This window comes from Zonotrichia albicollis, chromosome 11 (assembly GCF_047830755.1).
Source record: "Zonotrichia albicollis isolate bZonAlb1 chromosome 11, bZonAlb1.hap1, whole genome shotgun sequence".
NCBI lineage: Eukaryota > Metazoa > Chordata > Aves > Passeriformes > Passerellidae > Zonotrichia > Zonotrichia albicollis.
In genome coordinates, this window is record NC_133829.1 from 12,984,444 (window position 1) to 13,004,946 (window position 20,503).

General features: G+C 42.9%; 2 protein-coding genes across 4 annotated transcripts in view; both read right to left on the minus strand.

Moving 5' to 3' along the window:
* PRTG (protogenin) overlaps positions 1-2,950 on the minus strand; it is a 78,184-nt gene extending 75,234 nt beyond the window's left edge. The window contains 2 exon segments of the mRNA XM_074549388.1: positions 1,904-2,206; positions 2,866-2,950. Coding sequence (XP_074405489.1) covers positions 1,904-2,206; positions 2,866-2,950 — 388 coding nt within the window.
* An 11,951-nt stretch (positions 2,951-14,901) lies between these two features.
* Positions 14,902-20,503, minus strand: part of NEDD4 (NEDD4 E3 ubiquitin protein ligase) — a 51,112-nt gene continuing 45,510 nt past the window's right edge. For all 3 annotated transcript variants that reach the window (XM_005487843.3, XM_014267627.3, XM_014267624.3), the window contains 5 exons: positions 20,190-20,249; positions 19,986-20,093; positions 19,293-19,389; positions 16,767-16,839; positions 14,902-16,689 (listed from right to left, as the gene is read on the minus strand). In XM_005487843.3, coding sequence (XP_005487900.2) covers positions 16,587-16,689; positions 16,767-16,839; positions 19,293-19,389; positions 19,986-20,093; positions 20,190-20,249 — 441 coding nt within the window. In that variant the 3' untranslated portion in view covers positions 14,902-16,586. The remainder of the gene's footprint in view (positions 16,690-16,766; positions 16,840-19,292; positions 19,390-19,985; positions 20,094-20,189; positions 20,250-20,503) is intronic.

The following is a 20,503-nucleotide window of genomic DNA, read 5'->3' on the forward strand; positions in this document are numbered from 1 at the left end:
AGTCTTACAGAGTAGGGGAGGGAGGAAAAAAAAGGGCTGCAAAACAAGAATTTCACTCCACAGCACACATTCTATTGGTTCACAAGACTTTCTTGGTGAAAATCAGCATAATTAAACCATCTTTCTGATGAAATAATGTACATGTGAGAAACAAACATTTACAGAAGTCCAGTATTGTCTGAATAAAATCAAATACTATAATTGCATTACCAAGCTATTCCACTCTAGTGCTCTGTACCATTCCAGAAGTTCTCTGATATTAAGCATGGAGCTCATTCTGCAATGTCTCCAATTTAAAGTAGCCCTGATATCCTCTTTATGAGGGTTTTCTTGTCTAATTTTTATTCATGCTGACACACTGAAACTTAGTGAGGTCAAATGTTAAAAATTGTAATACTTGATTTTTCACCAAACACTTAATTTTTATCAAAAGTATCCACAAATCACTTAGTCTCTCAGTACTGTACATGAGCAAGATAAAAAGTAATATATAGGCAGGTTTTTGCAATTGAGACTTCAGAGTTTCACATTCTTACAGCATGTGAAAACTCAGCACTCACGTGGAGCCACCTGCTTCCAGGATGGTTTTGAACCACCCAGTGCTCTGGCTCACTGAACAAGGCTGTTCACACCTTCCTGGGGCATCTCGTGGACAGTGTTTAGAATCAGGTCAGTAGCACACAGAACGAAACTAACAAATGTTAACGTTCACACGTTTTTTAATGTAATGTAATATACCAATTTCATGATTTCGTTTCAGTTTGAATTCAGTAAAAGCTGCAACTTACAATCAATGTCAGTTTTCCAGTGAGGTACCAGCACTAGTTTTATTCAACTTGCTACTAAGAACAGGGTCGAAGAGGTCATAGGAAGTCTTTTCCTATTAGATTAAGTTCATCAGTTAAGTCCCATTATAGAGGGAACATGAGAAGACTACATAAACTGTGTACTCTCTGTGTTATACTTTCTTTGAAATGAAAGTTTTCTTTACTTTGCCAAAATTTACTTTTCTTTGAAAAGCGCATTCCCATGTACTTTTGGGAAGCAAAGGGAGATCATGTTGTAGAAGCAGTCTAGTGGCAAAGCTCTGCTCTGCCATGGAAAAAGGCACAGCATTCCGTCCCTCACACACATCTCTTGCTCAATGTTTAAAGATGATAGGAAAATAGAGGGCAACAAACACCCGGGGTCAGTCTGTTAAAGCCATAAAGGCACTTAGACACAACTATTTCCTTCACCATTCACCCAGCAGTAGGGAGCCACTCCAGAAATGCAACTCTCCCTTCCCACTGGAACCACGTACCAGGCCCTTATGGGAGGTTCCAGAGGAACCAGGTGGGACAGCACCCACATCTGCTTGGCTGAACTCAAGTCAGAAAAGCAAGGCCTTACAGTTGCCCAGAAAACTTTTCCCCTCTTTCCTCTCCCAGAGATAAACATCTACATTAATCATTCCACCCTGCCCCAAGATGGCACAACACAACAGTCAAGCTACTGAACAAGGAATTTTTTTTTTTTAATCAGATCTGTAGATAACCCTTGTAAGGCTGCTAGAACAGCACTTGGGAAACCAGACCCAGGACTGGGTCAGCATGACTCTGCATCACCACCTGCCCCAGGCTAGTGACACACATAAGCCACCCACACAAGGCACCACTGCCCAGGAGGTCTCACAAGTGCTTGTGCCACTTCTGCCACATCAGGGACTGAAAAAGGGACCACCATACTTTTTTTCCATAATCTTTACACATTTAAAAAGAAATAAAGGTTCTCTAGAATTACTCTATAATTCTGCATTTTAACTTTTCAGGTATGCAATCAAAATGATAGGTTGTTGTGTGCTGCTCAGAGAATTCCTGCCACAAACTCGGGAACAGGTTAAAACACAAGAGCTGGGACTTACTTGCTAGTGTGAGATGACTTTTTTGACTGAGAATGGCCCCATGTTTGTTGAGAGCTAAGCATTGGTAAAATCCTTCATCAGACAGTTCTCCCTTCTTTCCTTCTACCTCACTGATATACAACGAGCCATTGGATAAAGTGTAGATCCGTTCGTTTTCAGACACTTTGCCTCCATTTTTCAGCCATGTAATAGTTATAGGAGCTTCACCACGGGCTTGGCAGTCTAAAACCACCGGATCCTTCCTTGACACAGTAACGTCCTGAGGCTCTTTCACAAAAAACAGTTCACTAAAGCACCACACTCCTAAGAGAGAAGGAAAAAGAAAAAAAAAAAAGGAAAAAAAGTTTTTGTCTGTAAGGACAGACATGTAAGCAGAGAGGTGCAAGTTACCCAGCGCACTGTGAGCTGCGAGTCATCCCCACAGCACGAGGTGAAGCCATCGCTATCACACACGCTCCGAGCGCTCCCAACTCGGACAACTCCGGGCAAACTTGCTACTGACTCCACGCGGCGCGGAGCCCCCGGGCTGTAAAAAGCCCAGGAGCCGGAGAACCAGCGCCTTCCACAGCGAGCGAACCGGGCACGGCCACGGCACGGGCGGGGGGCGCGGTGAGCCCGGGGGCCGCGGGCAGCGCAGCGCCGGGGCGGCCACACAGGTGCCACCGCTCCGCCCGGCCCGCTCGCTAATTTTACAAGCCTGCCAAAGCAGCCGGAGCGGGGCGCGTCGTAAAAAGGCTGATTTTACAAGGAATCGTTAGCGAAAACCTCTCACCAGAGCGCGGAGGGGCCGCGCACCGCCCGCGCCCCTCACGCCCCCCCGCCCCGTCGCGGCGCGAACAAAGCGCGGAGCCGCCGCCGGCTCCCGCTCCCTCCCCGCCGGTCCCGCCGATGCCGGATAAATAAAGCCACGTGCGGCGGCCGCAGCGGGGCCGGACAATGGGGCTCGGGCCGGCCGGACTCACCTGGCAGCGGGAGCAGCAGCAGCAGCAGCGCCCGCGGCAGCGGCCGGCGGCGGAGCGGCGCCATTCAGCGGGACGCGGCTGGCATGCCCCGCCGGCCGCTCCACACACCGGTCAGCGGGCGAGGGGAGGAGACTGGGGACGGACGGAGCGGCCCCGGCGCGCCCGTCCCGGCCCTACTCTCTGCATCTCGTCTCCATTGGCCTTTGGGGAGAAGAGGGGCGAGGGGCAGGGCCGGCCGGGAGGAGGGAGGGAGGGACGGCGCTGGACGGGGCGGGCCGCAGGGCGGGGGTCGCGGCGGACAATGCGGCGGGCTCGGCCGGCAGCGCGCACGAGCGGCCGCGGGCTCCGGCGCCATCTGGGCCGAGCGCGGCCCCGGGACCCGACGGCAGCTCCGCCGACCCCCGAGCCGGGCGGGCGCTGCCGGCTGTGGGACTTGGCGGGCGGGCTGAGCCTTCCAGCCGCGGCTGGAGCTGCCGGCCATGCCTTCCCCCGGCACGCCGGGCTCCCCTAACACGCACGGCTCACCGGCATGGCCAGCATCGGCAACACGTGCGCTGGACCTGGCGCGGCGTTAACCAGGCACTGTGCCAGAGCTCACCGCCCAGAGCACCGAACCAGTGCTGAGCACTGGACCCTCACTGCCCGGCGCAGGTGCTGAACTGTCCAGGTGTGCCAGAGCATCCTCACACCCAGAGAAAACCGGCCTCTCACACTTGCAGACAAATTACTTGAGGATGGGCACTGATCAGAAATAAAAAGCCAATTTTGGTAGGAGTTCTCACTGAGCCCATGCTACAGCACCAATAAAACCACTTCCAGCAGGCCACATGGGACGGCACTGTGCTGTTGAGGATGAGCTGCCCTTTACTTACATCCTCAGAAAACAGCCTTTAGTTTGAGGCAGATGTAAACTTACTTGCAAAAAGGCAACCTAAACAGAACACATGGCTTCAGAATTTATGCTATCAGCACCCTCTGGATAATGTGTAGGGGAGATACCATCAGATGCTGCCACTATCATTTAAGCTTTCAGTTCCATCCCTGATTTTACTCCATGCTTGCAGACAGCAATTTCTAGTCTCTTTTTTTGTCTGTTCAGATTTCTAGTTTCTAAAGTTACTGTGTAGGAAGGCATCTTCTTACTCAGCAGATTTGCCCTATGTTTGCATTCATTGTGAGAGCTGCTGACTTCAGTGACAGGCAAGTTTTTACTGCTTTTTGTTCCTGCCATCGCTGCAAAGCTCACAGAGCTGAGAGCTGGCAGCCAAACCAGCCCCTTCTGCTGCATCATCACCGGGACTGGCTACAGCTGGAGTCAATGACTCCTCTGAAAGTCTTTGAGAGAAAGTCAGAACTACTAAAATGTGATGTAAGCCATAGGTTGATCTACATCACCTTCCTCACTTGTCAAAAATACATAAGCAGAGTTTTCAGGGAACATAATTAGGAAATATTTGCTTTACATGCTAAACATTTACCCCAAAAGCATCCAGACAGCTTCGCTTTGCAGAGCAGAACTGGACATGCACTGTTTTGGTGTCCAAATAGGACCAAATACAGCAACAGGATCCACTTGGCCAAATAGTTTTCAATTTTGCTCAGTGTTTTAATTTATCTAATCAGAAAACTGTGAAAAAGAATCACAATCAGTTTTGTTTATATTATTTTTTTGAGCATTAAGGACTAAACATTCATTCTTTCTCATGGTAAACACACAACTTTCTTTTGCAGCTCATGCTAAACTCTGGTTCATCAGTGTGACCAGTAAAACTGAGATTTACTAGAGGAGCTCAGCACACCTACATGAGAACCACAGTAGAGAATGCAATATCCAGTAACATTTCTATGCCAGATGCCTCAGTCAGTCGGTGGAGTGGCTGGAGCTGTCCCTGGGAGATGTAAGGTCATTTCCCTGCAGACCTTGGCACTGCCTCCTGCAGGCATGAGTAGGTGCTGAGCTGTACTGCCCAGCACTGGACACCATCCCACCTGTCCCAGGGGAACACCTCCTTGTTCATTAGCCCTTTTGAAGGAAGAGTTGGTCTGAGCTGACCAGGGGACAAAATAAAAGCCAACAAAGAGACAGCAAGTTGTAGTCCTGTCCTATTTGCGGGCTGGTTTGCCTCATTTGTGTAATCTGTGCTCACTGCTGTGTTCTGCTGTGATGAGGAAAGTGCTTTACCATCTCCCCAAACTACACTGTGCCAACAGGAGATTTTGACTCATGAGATCAAATGCAATATTTGTCTTAAATGGCTTAACAAAGCAAGTGCTTCCCTCTGGAATGCTTCTTGTGCCTATGTCTAGGTAGCTACAAAAACCAGTATTTTCATTTTCACATTTCTATTTAACAAAATAAGTAATGCAATTCTTACTAGAACTAAGCAGTTCAATAGCTCGATGAGTATAAACTCTCCCTCTTTAATTTGTCAGGATTCATTATTTTAACACATTTCCCAGTAATTAACTGGGTAAGAGATAGTGCAGACTTGTGATAACATATCTAAATTCATACATAACTGATAAACTCACTGAACCATAGTTTAAAGGCACTGCCAGTTGTAACTTTGTCAAATACACTGTATTTGTAAATATGCAGCCAATGAACACGATTATCTACTTGGCCAACCATTTCAGAAGCATTATCTTGAGGAAGACAGAAAGGCAGTCCTGGAGCACAAGATCTTGCAGCCAACATAAACAAAGCCATGCCTACTTTGCTGCAAGTTAGCAATTTTTCTTCTGTCACCAACACAGATTTTTTTGCTTGACTCAAGCTGTACTTTTGGTTATCCAAACTTCCCCAGTTTTTGAAACTTTTTTTAAAGTAAGAACTCTCTTTGAAGTGCTATCAACAGCTGGAACAACAGCATGCTGTCAAGGTTGCTGTCTGTAAATATCCTGATTTACCTTATGCTGCATTTCAGCCTCAGCCCTGACCAGACTGATCTATATGCTTCCTGGAAAGTAAGATTTTTTAAATCAGATTTACTTGAACAGAACTGACTTAATGTTTTGCTCCATGGGCAGCTGGCAATACATCCAGGACTGCTAAACTGACCTAGGGCTACAAAATCCAGAATTTTGGTACTATTATGAACCAAAGTGGGATTTTCCAAACATGAATGAAATCTCATGATTGTGGTGCGTATATGCTTGGTCTAAAGTATTCCCAACATGTCTGGAAAGCAAACTGATAGCCAGGAGTCTTCCCTGGGATGGAATGTAGCAGCCTCAGGAAAAGGAAAGAAGCTGGAAATTCACTAACTGGACCTTCCCAGCGTGAACTCTGTATTTATGAGATCACTGCAGCCCCAAACCCAGGATGGAGAATGCAGATATTTGCATATCAGATTATAATTTTTCTGACGTTAGAACATTTACACCTCCTTCAACTTAAACCAGAAACAGTCCTGTTTAGTCTGTGGTCAGTTTTGCACTGAGCATTTCACCCCTATCTGAGAAAATGAATAGCATCATGTTAGCTCTTTCATCTCTGTAGTCTGGAAAAAGCTGTCACAGCAGCATGGATGGAGCTGGGTTCCGACACACTGCTAGCAAGCTACGACCTAGCAAGCTCAGAAATGGAAAAGTGGTTTTGCCCACATGATCTTTTCTCTTGTTCTGGCTTCATATGGCTGTGTTCTAACAGCACCATGTAGTGGAACAGAAAAGGAGAGGAATGAACACCTCTGGGTGGCAAACTAGAAGTGGGGAAACAGTTATTTACAGCAGTTACAAGTGTCCCCAGTGGAATATGTCCAATCACTATCCTCAATTAGCTGGAGCCCATAAGATGTGGGAGTGGGGTCCCGGAGCCCAAATCCATTTTTAAACGGACAAATAATCATTATCCTGGTCCCCCACAGGCTCAGCCCTTCCCAGCTGCCAGTGCCAGGTCCCAGCTCATCCTCCAGCTCTGCTGGTGGGAGCTCTGGTGTCACTGCTGGTGTGGAGGGAGCTGGAGCTGCAGGCAGCACAGGGTACCTGCAGCACAGGCAGCTGATGTGGCTGCAGCCCAGGGCAGGCTGGGAGCAGCGGTAATTGCCAGAAACCCATTAATTGCAGGGGAATTACTGCAATTTGCAGCAGCCAGCTCTGCCCTCAGACAGAGTCCCCACAGCCCAGCTAAGGGGCTGCCACGACGCTGCACTCCTGGCAGGGTGTCATTAACTCTTCTTCTCAGGGTAGCCCCTTTTGTCCTTACAGCTCTTGCTCGTGAGTGTTTTTGACCTGGTGTCCCTGTAAGCATGTTTAGACACTTTCTTGTTTCTCATGCCAAACCCCTGACCCAATTACAACTGTACTCCCAGATTTTAAGTATGTTACACTAACTATCAAGACCCACCATAAAAATGTTTACTTTTGGCACATGTGGTCACTTAGTAGATTCTTGTTTCATTCCAAACCTGTGTACAGTTACCATCTCCATTGCCTTCTCAGCAGAGATTCACTCCTTCCATGAGCAGATGGGCAAGGACACTTTGGGCTGAGCCCTTGGGATGCTAATGAATTTTATCTCCAGGCAGCCTTCATGCACAGGAAAAGCCCACCTTGACAAAGGGATTTTAACACAGTTCTCATCTCACCATAAAACAACTACAAAGAGAAAGCAATAAAATTATTTGCTATATTAGCATTTTTCCCCTTCCAGCAACCTTCCAGTGTTTCACTGGGCCAAATCAGCGGTCTGCCTTTGCCAGATTGTTTCACAGTGCCCCAGAGGCAGCCTCCTCCTTGAAGGCTCATCACACCAGAATAAAGAGGAACCCTGCCATGAATTTCAGCAGGAGATGGATGACATCCCATCATCATCTCCCCTGCTGCCAGAGGTAACCACAGGCAGTTTGGAAGAACAACCTCACAGGGATCTGGCAAAGTGCATTCCCTTGTTCTCCCATGCCCATTTGCTGCTACTGGAAGGTGTGAAAAATACCAAAAATAGTAATTTTTGTTCAGTCAGCCTGCTGTTTCCTAGTTGCAAGCCACCAGATCTTGTTGGTACTTTTAACAAACCGTACAGCTTCAGAGAAAGGGACATAGCTGATCCCAGATGCACTCTTGCCCTCACATACAGTGTAAAGACTTTATGGTGTGGAGTTTGGATTGCAGCTCCAAGCTCTCTCTTCTGGCCTTGATGCCACAGCTGATGCTCCTCTGCTTCAGTGAATTTCTCTGAAGACATAACCTGCCAGAAAAGCCTTTCTGTTTTTCAGCAGAGCTTGTTTTTTCCTGGGTAATCTCCCTAACCTGGCTCTTAGGTGTAGAAACACCAAGGGTTGCAGAATGGAGCAGAAGGTATGGCAATAGCATGGGACAGCGGCTCAGATCAGCCAAACCACCATGAACATTTCCTGCACCCCTGTGCAGGGAGCCTGCACACTTCTGCCATGCCACCTTGGGCTTCCAAACAAGGAACTAAGCACCATTTATTTCCTCTGAGCTCAGGGGTGCTCAGCACTCCTGGGAGGAAAGTCCTCACCACTTGGCTGGCATGGGACCAAAGTGACAGCAGACTGGCAGCAGCAGCAGCTGGAATTTGCACACTGAAACACAGACTATTTTCATAAAGGGCTTATGTATATGTAGAAATTGTGAGGCACAGGAATGGCCAGCAAGTGGAGACTCCCATTTTATGGGAGCTGTCCCATAAAATGCATTTGCAATGTATATATTTTTTAATTGGCTCAGTACAGTCCCCTCTCTCAACCCTTTCCCCAATATGGAAACAAACAAAATCCTGGAAATGCTGCAGTACTGTACTCTGATGTTATCTTCCATAAATCAGTGTTAGGCACTGGGTCGATACAATAAGTATCAGACCAAGAATAACTCAAGAGAAAGAAAGTATCTCCTAGGTTACCCTTTTCTATGTTTCAATCTACAAAGGAATCTGTCAGAGGCAGCTTTTTGTTAGTCTGTCATGCTTATCATGATAACCCACTGTTCTGCAGCTATTTGTTTAGCAACAGGCATGAAATATGGTCTCCTTTCATCCCTATATGTTACCTTCATTTTGCTGTTACAACAGGAAACAGGCAAATAATTTCTTCCTCTTTTCCTCTATAAGTTTACAACGATAAAACAAATATTAAAAATAAAATAAATGAAAAACAAGGCAAGTCAGAAGCTAGCTAGCACTTGGACATACTGCTGAATATACTGTGCTACAGATACCTATTTATTTTTGCTGTGAAAGATTGTCTTTCCTTTGTCTGTGCATTCTCAGCATGTTAACAACATGGTCTCTCCTCTTATCTACAATTTATCCCAAGGAACTATTAAAAAGAAGGATTGGGGGAGGCTTCCTGCTGCTCTTGTCCCATTTCATCTCCCAGAGACATAAGGAATTGCTGGTCAGGGAGAGGCCACTTGGCCAAAGCAGGCTGTGCCCCACGGGTTTATCTCGGCGCTGCCAGCGCTGCTCCCTCCAGCGCGCGGCCCTGTCACGGGAGAGCGATCGCCTCTCAGGAGTGTGAAGATAAACAGATTTGAAGCCTTCAAGGCATGTTCCCACCACCTCCTCCCCCTCACATGCACACAGAGGCTCGGCCTGCAAATGCCCCTGTGCACAAGGCGGCTTTGGGGATGCAGACCGAGATGTTTTTGAAGGACCACACGAAGCTGTGACTTGCACCAAAACGGCTCTGCTAAGAATTCGGGCTGACCCGCTAAAGGCAACACCCGGGTGCAAGGAGCGAGCTGAGGGGGGTCAACCCAGGGGAGCCAAAAGCTGGGCATTGCAGGGGTGATTTCTTTTGATGCCCAAATTGCTGCCTCCATCAGCTGCAGTTGCTGGGGTTTTATCTCAGCTGGGCTTCAGGAGTCACTTGGGGGCCTGTGGGGATCTCTCCTGTTTAAAGACTCTGGAAGAACTGTCTGCCCATTGCTGCACGGATATGAAGGCAGGAGACACAGCTGGATCACAGTGCCCTGCGTGGCCCAAGGGACTGGGGGGAAACAAAGCAGCCCACCCCAATTCCTCCTTCCCCTGCATTGTTACTAACCTGGCTTAGGTCTCCAGCTGATCTCTGCCCAGGCATAGCAGAACAGGAGGGGATCAGAAGCTCTGCTGGAAGCACATCCCCGGGTGCCCCCAGTTTAATGCAATTCAGCACTTGCCACCCCAGCATAGGCACTGCCAGCTGCAAAGAGGTTGTGTGGCCAAGTGAGGAATCAAGAGAACTAATGCTGATAGAAATAACTTGGGGGCAAATTACAACTTTTTTTTGTTTTGTTTTGCTGGAATTAATTCCCTGATTCAATTTAGGTATGGCTGCATAATGTTTCAGGAGAGCAACCTGAAAGCAGTTAAAGGTGCTTATAGCATAACTGTGCTGCATCCAGCTATCTGTGCTGCTAATCATTAGTCCAGGATTATGCTTGCTAAATGCTAAATAACATTTTGCTGTTATTTGTGTTCCAATACCTCTGTAAGACCACAAAGGCCAGACAGTGGCACATTATGGAACTTGTATTGTTTAAATAATACGCATAAGGAATACATATCAAAATGTTCATGCTAAGTAACTAGGGGAAAAAAGTATGTGTGCCATGTGTGTGGGGTGATTATGACAAGTTAGGGAGTTAAACTGGCCTAATGTGCTCACTGAGGACCAGGCCACTGCAAGTCACTAAGGGGAAGCTCCATCTGGAGCAGCTGGGGCTGTCCTGCCCAGCCTCAGCAAGCTGCAGCACCCAAAGCACGATGCCTCACCAGAGCAAACCTTCAGCACACACACAGCAGCCCTCCAAATCCTGCTGGCTTCAGCTGGAGCCTGCCCTGTTAACACCCCCAGTCACATCCTGCAGCCCTCTCCCACCACGGCCCAGCTGCAGCCCCACAACAACTGATCGAGCTGCTTCAATCACATACAGCCTGATCAAGATGAATTTCTTTCTCCAGTGAGAGATCAACTAATCCAGCCTGTTTGCACCTTCAGACTCAATTAAATAGCTGAACCTTTTCCAGTACACAAATGCATTTATGTGACCAAAACGTTGTTTGTTTTTCAAATTCAGGTCTATGTAAGCATGCAAAAATTTCAACTTCACTTCTTATCTTTACAAAACTGTAGACATCTATAGAAATGAAAATATGTTCTTAGAAAGACTTGCAGTCAGACCCCAAATTCTCAGTGTGGAGAAGAGCAAAATTAATTAATTTGCAAAATAATAATTTTTAGCTACATATTACTGGAGCTCAATTATATTATATTGGATGAAGCAGCACCTCACTTTTTGATAGCTAAGCCCTTATTATACTAAGAAAAGCACTTATAACAATCTGACAAAGCACAGAGAATTACATTTTACTAACCTGTGAAATAATTTTTCTGTGAGTCTTCAACACAGGAGTCTCTGACTACTGGACTGAGACCCAAAATAGGAATGAACAGCATCTCAGTCCCCTGGTTTTGGGCCCATTTCTGTAGGTCTACATAGAAAGGTAGGCATTTATTTAAAACTCTGCATTACAGCAAGCAATAATGCATGAACAACTAATTAGGCATAAATCTATTAAGGATGGACAACTAATTGCTGGGCAGCAATACATAGAATGGAGGGGCTCATAACTCCATCAAACACTTTCTGAAACTGAATTTATTGTATAGTTATCATAACTAGAAAATAATGTGTTGTAGCAGTTCATCATAAATAAAATATATTCTCATTAACTACAGCTAGAGAGTAATTTCTAATAACTTCTATAGAGAAATTCCTTTACTTGGGCAAAGGCAGAAAGCAGATTTTCTAGACAAAGGGATGGCATGGCATGGTCTGGTCTGGGTAACTTCTATTAAAGTGGCATAGTTTGTCATATCTGACAACCCACTGAAGAAAGTTATCACTAGTTAAGGGCCTGACCCTGCATTCCTTAAGTAGACAAAAATCCCTTTGAAGTCAATGAAGCATCCTGCTCAGATAACTATGTCAGGATTTGGCAATTAATGAAAACTTCTAATTTCTTAAGCAGATTATAAAAGGTTTTCCCTGAAAAATAACTATTACATGTTACTCACAGCAGCTCCTTCATAGCGTGGGTTTGCTTCCAGCAGCTCTTGCAGCACAGGAACTGTTTTTCACTAACTAGGAATTACCAAAAGTCAAAACCACATTGTTTTCTATTTGCATTGATCTGCCTTAAATGTTCTTCTCTAGCTGATGTCTAGTTGAAGGTTTTGACAGCTTTGCATTCAAAAGGTCAGTAAGCAGTCCTCGGGGCAATTTGATTTAAACCTTTAGCATTTTGCATACTCCCAAGCTGCAGTGCATAGAAGGAGGTGTATTCACAGCCTCTGAAAGGTCATACTTCCCAGCCCTCAAAACAAAACCCCAATCAGAAAAATTTCAGCTTGTAGAAAATATCAGAAAAGTTAACAACTACAAAAACATTTGCCATTGAATTAAACTCAAAATAGGTTATGAAAAACAAATTGTAATGGATGTTTTTAGACTTTATTATATTGCAACAGGAAGTTTTACATTCTGTCACAATTGGGAAAGCTGCCTTATCTGTCTTTCCTCAGGAGGCAGGCTCACTTACTTAACGTCTGTTTAGGTTTTCCAAGCCACTTGGCCTCCCCCTCCCCAAAATCCCAAGCCTCTCTCTGGGATGAGAACCTGAAACCTACAATGCAAAATTTGTTTGAAGTCTCATTAAGTAAGAAACCTCAAATTAAGGGCAGCTCAGCAAAACAAAACATTTTTCTACAGAATCACGTGGACAATAAACCAAGCATTACATGGAAGTTCTCCCTCATTATCCCTTTTGTGAGTTGTTTGTATTCTGATTAGCGTGCTAGTGATATATGTTCCACAGAGAAAAAGCAATTAAGTCTCCACTTCAAAGAAAAATGATTTAGTATAAGAGCACCAAAGCTTGTGCTTGCATCTCCTACTGATTCTGTGATGCTGCAGAGCAAAATGGCAGCTGTTAAATGCTCAATTCCCATTTATAACCATGGAAGATGGTACATGTGGGTTGTCTTTCAAATGAATAGACATTTCAAAAACATGCTTCTAGGCCACCAGAGGTATGGCTCCTTGCTGGTGCTCAGACTGCAGATAAATGAGCTCCTCTCAGTTCACATCATAAGAACGACAGAGTGAATCTTTTAATGGTTCATAGAAAGGGGAGATATTAAAATAAACTGCCTGATAAAAAGCAAAATCTCATAGAAAAATAATATAATAAGATCCTGTGTGAAGAAATCAAGCACCACAACAAACTAATTAATGAGAAACAGAAACCACATGTGAACAGACAGCATGAAAAATAACAGAAGAATCTTGCCTCCTAACAAACTGACATTATTTTTGACCCCACAAGAAATTAGCAAAATGAAGACAATATTTAAAAGTACACAAATTCAGTTTTAAGTATTTAATGTTTTAGCAATTCCCACTCTGGGGAATTGATGAGGATCACGTATTTGGTAAGTAATGCTGAAATTGCACTAAAAAAAGTACACAAGGAAAAAAAAAAAGGAAATGTGTGCCAATCCAGGACATGTTCCATGTTGACAGTATGCCAGAGGCAGCCGTGTCAAGGATATGTGTGCAGATTTTTGTAAAGATGTCATCAATTAGTGAAATAGCACCAAACTGTGCTATGGATCTACAGAACAAATCAAATGTCAAGGCACTAGATAGCTTACCATCCAAGTGTATGCATGAAATAGTGAGGTTAGAGAAACAGGATAAAGAAAGAAAATTAGTAGTTTACACTCATGTATTTTGCCCAGGTTTTATTCATTCTCTAACAAAAAAAAACCCCCAAAAAACCAAAACCAAAACAAAACAAAAAAAAACCCCAACTTGTTTGATATGCTACAGATGTGATATTTTAATAGCAATTTAAAATAATTTCAGTCATGTGTTCTTCAAACTGCCTAAGTGAAGACTCAATGGCACTTTCTATAGAAATTATTGTTTTTCACAAGGGAAATTATTGTTTTCAAGGGAAAAACCAACAACACCCCTTGCCCCAAACATGCGAGTGTTGAATGTGTCTTGTTCATGCCTAAAGTCTTATTTCCCCACCACCAGACTGCAGAGCAGTTACACAGACATTACCTTCAGAGTAAAGGAGAAATTTTCAAGTTTGCACTGCAAGTCTTTGTTGAGGTTAATCTATACACTTACCTTTTTCAGGCTACATAAATTCCCTTCAAAAGCATCATAAGCATTTATTCAGAAACACCCTTTACTACATAACTGTAATAATTAACACATAAAAAACCACCACCAGCAGCCTTATTAAACATGCAATAGGAATAGTTTACCTTCCTAGGGAAGTTCAGCCCCTAAAAAATTTCCCAGAGGTTTCACACCATCCTAACACATCTAACGCTGTGCCAGCAGCTCACATCCCTGCTGTGCCCGCAGCTCACATCCCTGCTGTGCCAGCAGCTCACATCCCTGCTGTGCCAGCAGCTCACATCCCTGCTGTGCCCATCACCCACGGTCCCAGGGGGCCTGGCCCAGCCATCTCCAGTGCCCAGGGAGGCCCTGTGGCCACTCCCAGCCCAGCCAAGAGTCCAAATCCAAGGCAGAGCCTCCACTGGAGTCTCCAGGATCTATGAAAGATTCCTGGAATCAGCATTGAGCTGCAGAAGCCACAACCAACAGGAGGGAACTGTTGTGCTTACAGCTCTCCAGCTGCTGGGGCAGGGTTTCAGGGCCCTGTCCCACTGCCCACCCCGCTGTGCACCTGCCAGGAGGGTTCCCAGAGCAGGGAGGAGCCTGGCCCTGCCTCACCTGCTCACTGGCCTCAGCATCTCTAGGCTGGCCATGCCCTGAAGGCTGACAGTGACCCAGAGCTTCTAGAAAAACACAATGTGTGTTTTTGCAGGGCTGCACATCTCAGGAGCAGAACACCAGCAAACAGCACTGCTGCATCTTCACTGCTCTGCAAAAGCAGCAGCATCTTGTGGTGGAACTACTGCCGTGGCCTACCTAGGAGTACAAAAATGACTCAATTCTTGCTATTTCAAGATTACTGATTTGCACTTCAAAGAACTCAATCACAACTTATTAGAATAAACTTTTATTTACTGCTTTCAGGATCCTTATTTTATACTTTAAAGTATGCAACAAAACCTGCTACGTTCAAATCTATACAGATTTACTGATATATCATTCACGTTTTACAAAACTGCATATAGATTTGGGAAATTTGTATAAGTTACCTTTATTTACATGTAATACTCTCAGTCCTAATGACCTAGTCAAAGGATAAAACAAAGTGGGATTTTAAATATCCCTTAAGACCCATTAACATTTGTTACATAATTTACATATCTTCAGAGAGAGATGTGCTACACTTCCTTCTTGCATATTTATAAAGACTGTGACTAAACAGAAATTTGGTGGCCAAAGCTAGGTACTGTCATTTCCTTAGATCATATTGGTAATAAAATGTTAAAATTTGAGCAAGTCAGGTATACAAACCAATTTGTTTTCTTTCAGAACCAACTTTGCTAATAATTTTGACCAGCACTTGCTCAAAAAAAAAGTTAATATTAATACAAAAAAGACCCACATTTACAAAATAAATCAAACTAATATTTATATATGACAAGTCGATCTACAATAAATTGCACATTGTTGGTTATGACTTTGGTTATACTGTATTAACAAATTTGGTTTCTAGACTAACACTGGAGAAAAAAATATAAAAATGCAGCTGTAGAAACTATCAACCTGTAAACATATCACAGAACCAAATTCTGCACCTGATCAATGTGCATAACCTCCATGCAGTTCAGGAGTTTGCACATAACAGACTGCTGAATTTGGCCCAGAAAACCCTGTAAACATGTTCTTTATTGTTATGTAGTGCAATACTGCAAGAATGGATAATAAAGGCCTCTAACTATCAGTAACTAAATACTGAGTGATATCCATACAAATTTCATTTTAAGATTGATTTGTTGCAAAAGGCTGAATTGAAAATATTATCGTTCAACTACAAATTTATCCAAAATAGTGATGAACACTCAATAAACCAACATCAGTATATAAATTTAAACAAAAAATGGATTTCTCATTAAAAGTCAGAATTATGCTGCTTATCTGTTTTGTATAAAAATCTTGGGTTTGTTACACGGTTTTAGCAAAAGCAAGTTAAAAACAGAAGTCTAACAACTGTATCAAGTCAGTGTTCTGCAAACAAATGTTTTCCAATGTTGTATCTAATTTGCTGAATTATAAGGTGCTTTGGGCAGATCTGTTGCAAAAAGCCTGAAGCAGCACAAATAATGATATTGTAATACATGAAGTTTGTTGGGTTTTTTTTTGTTTGGGTGGGTTTTTTTAAAAACAGTTTAACAATTTCATTTGCTTCTCTTAAAGCAGCAAATCAAATTTAAATCCTCTGCAAAGATTTCTTCACAGCTTTACTTCAGTAGTTTACTGCAGGACAGTCTCAAATACTGTACAAGAGGCAACTGCTAAAAACACTTTAGTTTTTCACTTACTTGGCACTGGCTGATCCAATGTGTATATTGCATGTATCAGCAAATACACAAAACTATGGAAATGACAAAATACATTTTCAAAAGTTAGTGATTTTTAATACTTAGTTATTTTACACCCTATGAAGATTCAACAGCCATGTGACTAAATACAATGGTAGTCCCTGGAAAATTCAGATTTGTTTGTAAACCCTTAAAACGAAATTGCAGCACTGGACCAACATAATTTATGTCTGTATCTTAATCAACCCCATCAAAACCCTGAGTGTTTTCAATGGCTAGAAGAAGTTTATCCCATAAATCTTCAAACGAGTCATACGGAGGCAAATCCAAGCGATTAAAGCTGAAAAACAGATGAAAACTCTTAAGTATTTTATCACTTATACTAGAGGTCATAATTTATCTGAATTAAATACTCACCAGGTATGAGCTCTTGGCAGTTTTTCAGGGGTACCCCACTGTTCAACTGTGAACAACTGTGGTCCATTTGAACCTGAAGAAAAGAAAACATCAATTTGCACCCTATTATAAAAAATCCTTTTATAATCAGAGATACAAATGATGACCTATTTGGGGGTTTTGTAATCCAGGGCTGACATCTGAAGGAGCTATCTATATGAATAAAATACAGACTATAGAAAGTAATAGTCAATAATCCCAATTCTCTTGTATTTTTTGCTATACCTCAGTTTCAAGAGACTTCTACACCTTCAGCTCAGAAGTCTAAGACCTAAATGTTTATGCATGGTAGCTGGCATTGAAGTTTTTATACTTTTTATACTTTATACTTTTATAAGTATTATAAATTTGTATATTAAATTGCAAAATAAGTTTTATTATTATGAATTTTATACTTTTTTATACTTTTATAAATTTTGCATGTAAAAACTTAGACATGTTTATCACCATGTGCCAAGTTTGATAAGCTGGTAGAAAGTAGTCAATGCACCTATACAGCAACAAAAATAGAGTCACTGAGAACTTTTGGAAACATGGCAATCATATGTGTACTCCCAGGATGTTTTTATGCACCTGAGAGAACATTTTCTGGCTAGCAAAAAAGGCCGCAGCTCCCTCTATCCTTCAAGAACTCTTACAGCATCCTCAATTCTCCCCAAGCAGATGCAAGGAGTATTTTATAACCGTTTCCTTAAGCTGGGAGAAGTCTGCAGTTAAAAAACGAGGAAGACAAAAGCTGCACTGTCAGAGCGTGTCTGTTCAGGGTGCCGGAGCTCCAGCACGGCTGGGCTCGCTGCCGAGCTGGGAGCTCTTGAGGAGAGGAGCCACGAGAGGGAGATCTCGGCCAGGGAGCGGCTCCAGCGCTGCTGGCGGGCGGGGAAGGGAAGGGAAGGGCCCGGCAGCGGCACAACGCTGAAAAACCACCTACAGCTCTTTCGACACAAGGTACAGGAAATTTGTTACTGGGGTTTGGTAAGGACGGCATGCTGGGCACAGCAAAGCAGAAATAACTGTAGGAGAAACAAACAAAGCACTGTGCAAGACAACTGCTAGTTGAATTTTTCATTAATGGGTAAGTAAATATAACTACAGAAAACTGCTCAAGTATATTCTAATCCCTGAGCAGAAGGAAGCCAAGAACTTCAGCAGTTTCTTCCCCTGTATCAATTCTTAGTTCTGTCTCTAGCAGTGTTCATACACAAATAAGCAGAGCTCCTGGGGCAGCAGAATTCTGCCTGGGTCCCCCTGTGATGAGCAGGTGCTGTAACCCCAGCAATGCCAAGGCTCAGGTGCAGCAGCAGACACATGGCTGAGCCTGCTGAGCACACTGCTCTTCCCACTGCCACTCACAACTCTTTTACTGATGGAACAGAAAAAATAAACCAAGTACCTCAAGCTACATTACGGAAGGTATAGGTTGGATATTAGGAAAAAAAAAATTCACTGAAAGAATAATAAAGTACTGGAATGCACTTCCTAGGGAGGTGGGAGAATCACCATCTCTGGATGCATTTAAAAAGAGACTGGACATGGTGCTTGATGCTATAGTCTAGTTGAGTTGTTAGGGCATGGGTTAGACTCAATGATCTTAGAGGTCTCTTCCAACCTCATTATTCTGTGATTTTGTGATTTATAATGAAAATGAAGACATGGAGAAATGGGAACACAAGACGGGCGGTTCTGTTCACAATCCTTTTGTTTTATACACAAATTAATGTCCTGTTTATAAAAAGGAAATGTTTAATCAAAGAGGCAAGTTAGACTATTCAGTCATTTGCACAGCATCCCAAGCACTTTTAGCCTTAATAGAGTAGTCCAGCAGAAAACATAATAGCTGATGGCAGCTGAGAACAGACCTCCCCTAAGCCAAGCATCCCCACCCATTGTGGGCTGCTCTATCTGCCTGCCCACAGTGGCTTTTCTGGCTTTGCTATTGAAATTTGCTCCCTGCTGTCCTCTGCTTGTCTCAGTCTCAGCATTGTAGGTTCAGTACTTTTCTTCTAACTTTATGTTTAACTCGTGACATTTCAGTGGTCCCCTTTGGAGTATATCCTTACAAACAACTGCATCTGTACAACCATGGCTTGTGAGCAGATAAAAGCAGTTGTGGAACTGAAGTTAACTGCTGATGCCAGCATGTCTTTGTAATCAGATCTTGGATAACTGAGAATTTTCTTCAAGCTCAATCATGTGTTAAACAGGGATTTTTGCAGCTCTTGAGAACTTTAAAAATCCACATTCATTTGAGAACTCCTATAGATTTAAAAACTTCAAAACCAGAACTAAACCAATATGCTCCCATACAGAACATGGGAAACGTGATGTAAGTGACTCTTCTCTAACTTTGTTTCTTATAACTGCCAGTACATACTACATTTTAAAACAAAATTTGAAAAAAAATTTGACAATGTCTGAAGTCAAACATCAGGACAATGTTGGTACCGGGTTCATTGTTACTTAATTGTGAAGATAATCTTAAGTACTCACCATAGAGCTCAGCAAACCCATTCATGGGAACACGTGATGTGCCAGTAACAAACTGAAGTAATCTTATTCTCTTTTCAGAGTCCATCATTAAGACTGCCTATGTATGACAATGATTACAATTAAATATTTCTTTTTAAATTAAGGTTTTAAGCTAATAGACTTATGCAAAATAGTATCTACCTCTAAATCATTATCTATGAAATATATATGCATTTTTTTGGTGACACACACAGTCTAATTCACTGCCTATTGCTTAAAGCTATGAAGTCAACAATTTTTTAATGGCACTGTAACAAGAGCATGGTTACTGGCTTAGCAGGCTGTTAAAATGCTTCCCTTGAAGATTTGGCCCCCTACTTTCTTTGAAGTTTCTTATGTTATGAACTAGAAGCCAAATTCCTGTAATTTATTAAACAGAACAGTTTAACACCTCTTTAGTGTAACCATGCCAGGAAAACCTACACAAATATATTTTTAACCCCAGCCAGACAGGGATATTTTTGAAAAAGCAATCATCAGTATTGCATTTACATTCTTACCACGCATCTCACCTTTAGTTTTCTTACTTTCTCAGGAATTTTAATGGTCAGATAATATTTACCTAACCTTTTAATGAATCAAACTATAAACTAGCAGAAAGGCAGCAGCTTTTGAACACATTTTCAAGAAGAAAATATTAGAACTTCACGATACCTTCCAGAACCACTGTATTACTTGATGGTTTATGTTGTAGCCATTTTTGTACTTTGTGTGTAGTTTCCAATCAGCCACGTCCACATCTCCCAATCCACACATTAATAACTACACAGATAAAAAAACCAAACAAACAACACCAAAGTTTAAGTCAGTAAACTAAAGTTTCAGCATAATTTGTTCTCTTTTCTATGATACACCTACCTCTAGCTCATTTTCATCAAAAATTTTAATCAGATCCTGTGGTATTAGTTCAAAAAAGCCCTAAAAAAAGATGAGGGAAGTTTGTAAAAATCAAAGCAACATTATTTTAGTTTTTAGTCAAGAAGAAGGATATTGTGAGGCTTTGGTAAACACAGCCAAAGCAATATATCAAAGACAGATGTTTGGACACCAGTAGTCCTCAGTTTCACTACAGTACTTTTAATTGATTTCTCACATCCTAACTGTGCAACACTGAGTGATGAGTATGAAGTCTGAATATCATCTATGTAATACAATTGGTACAGAAAAGGGTA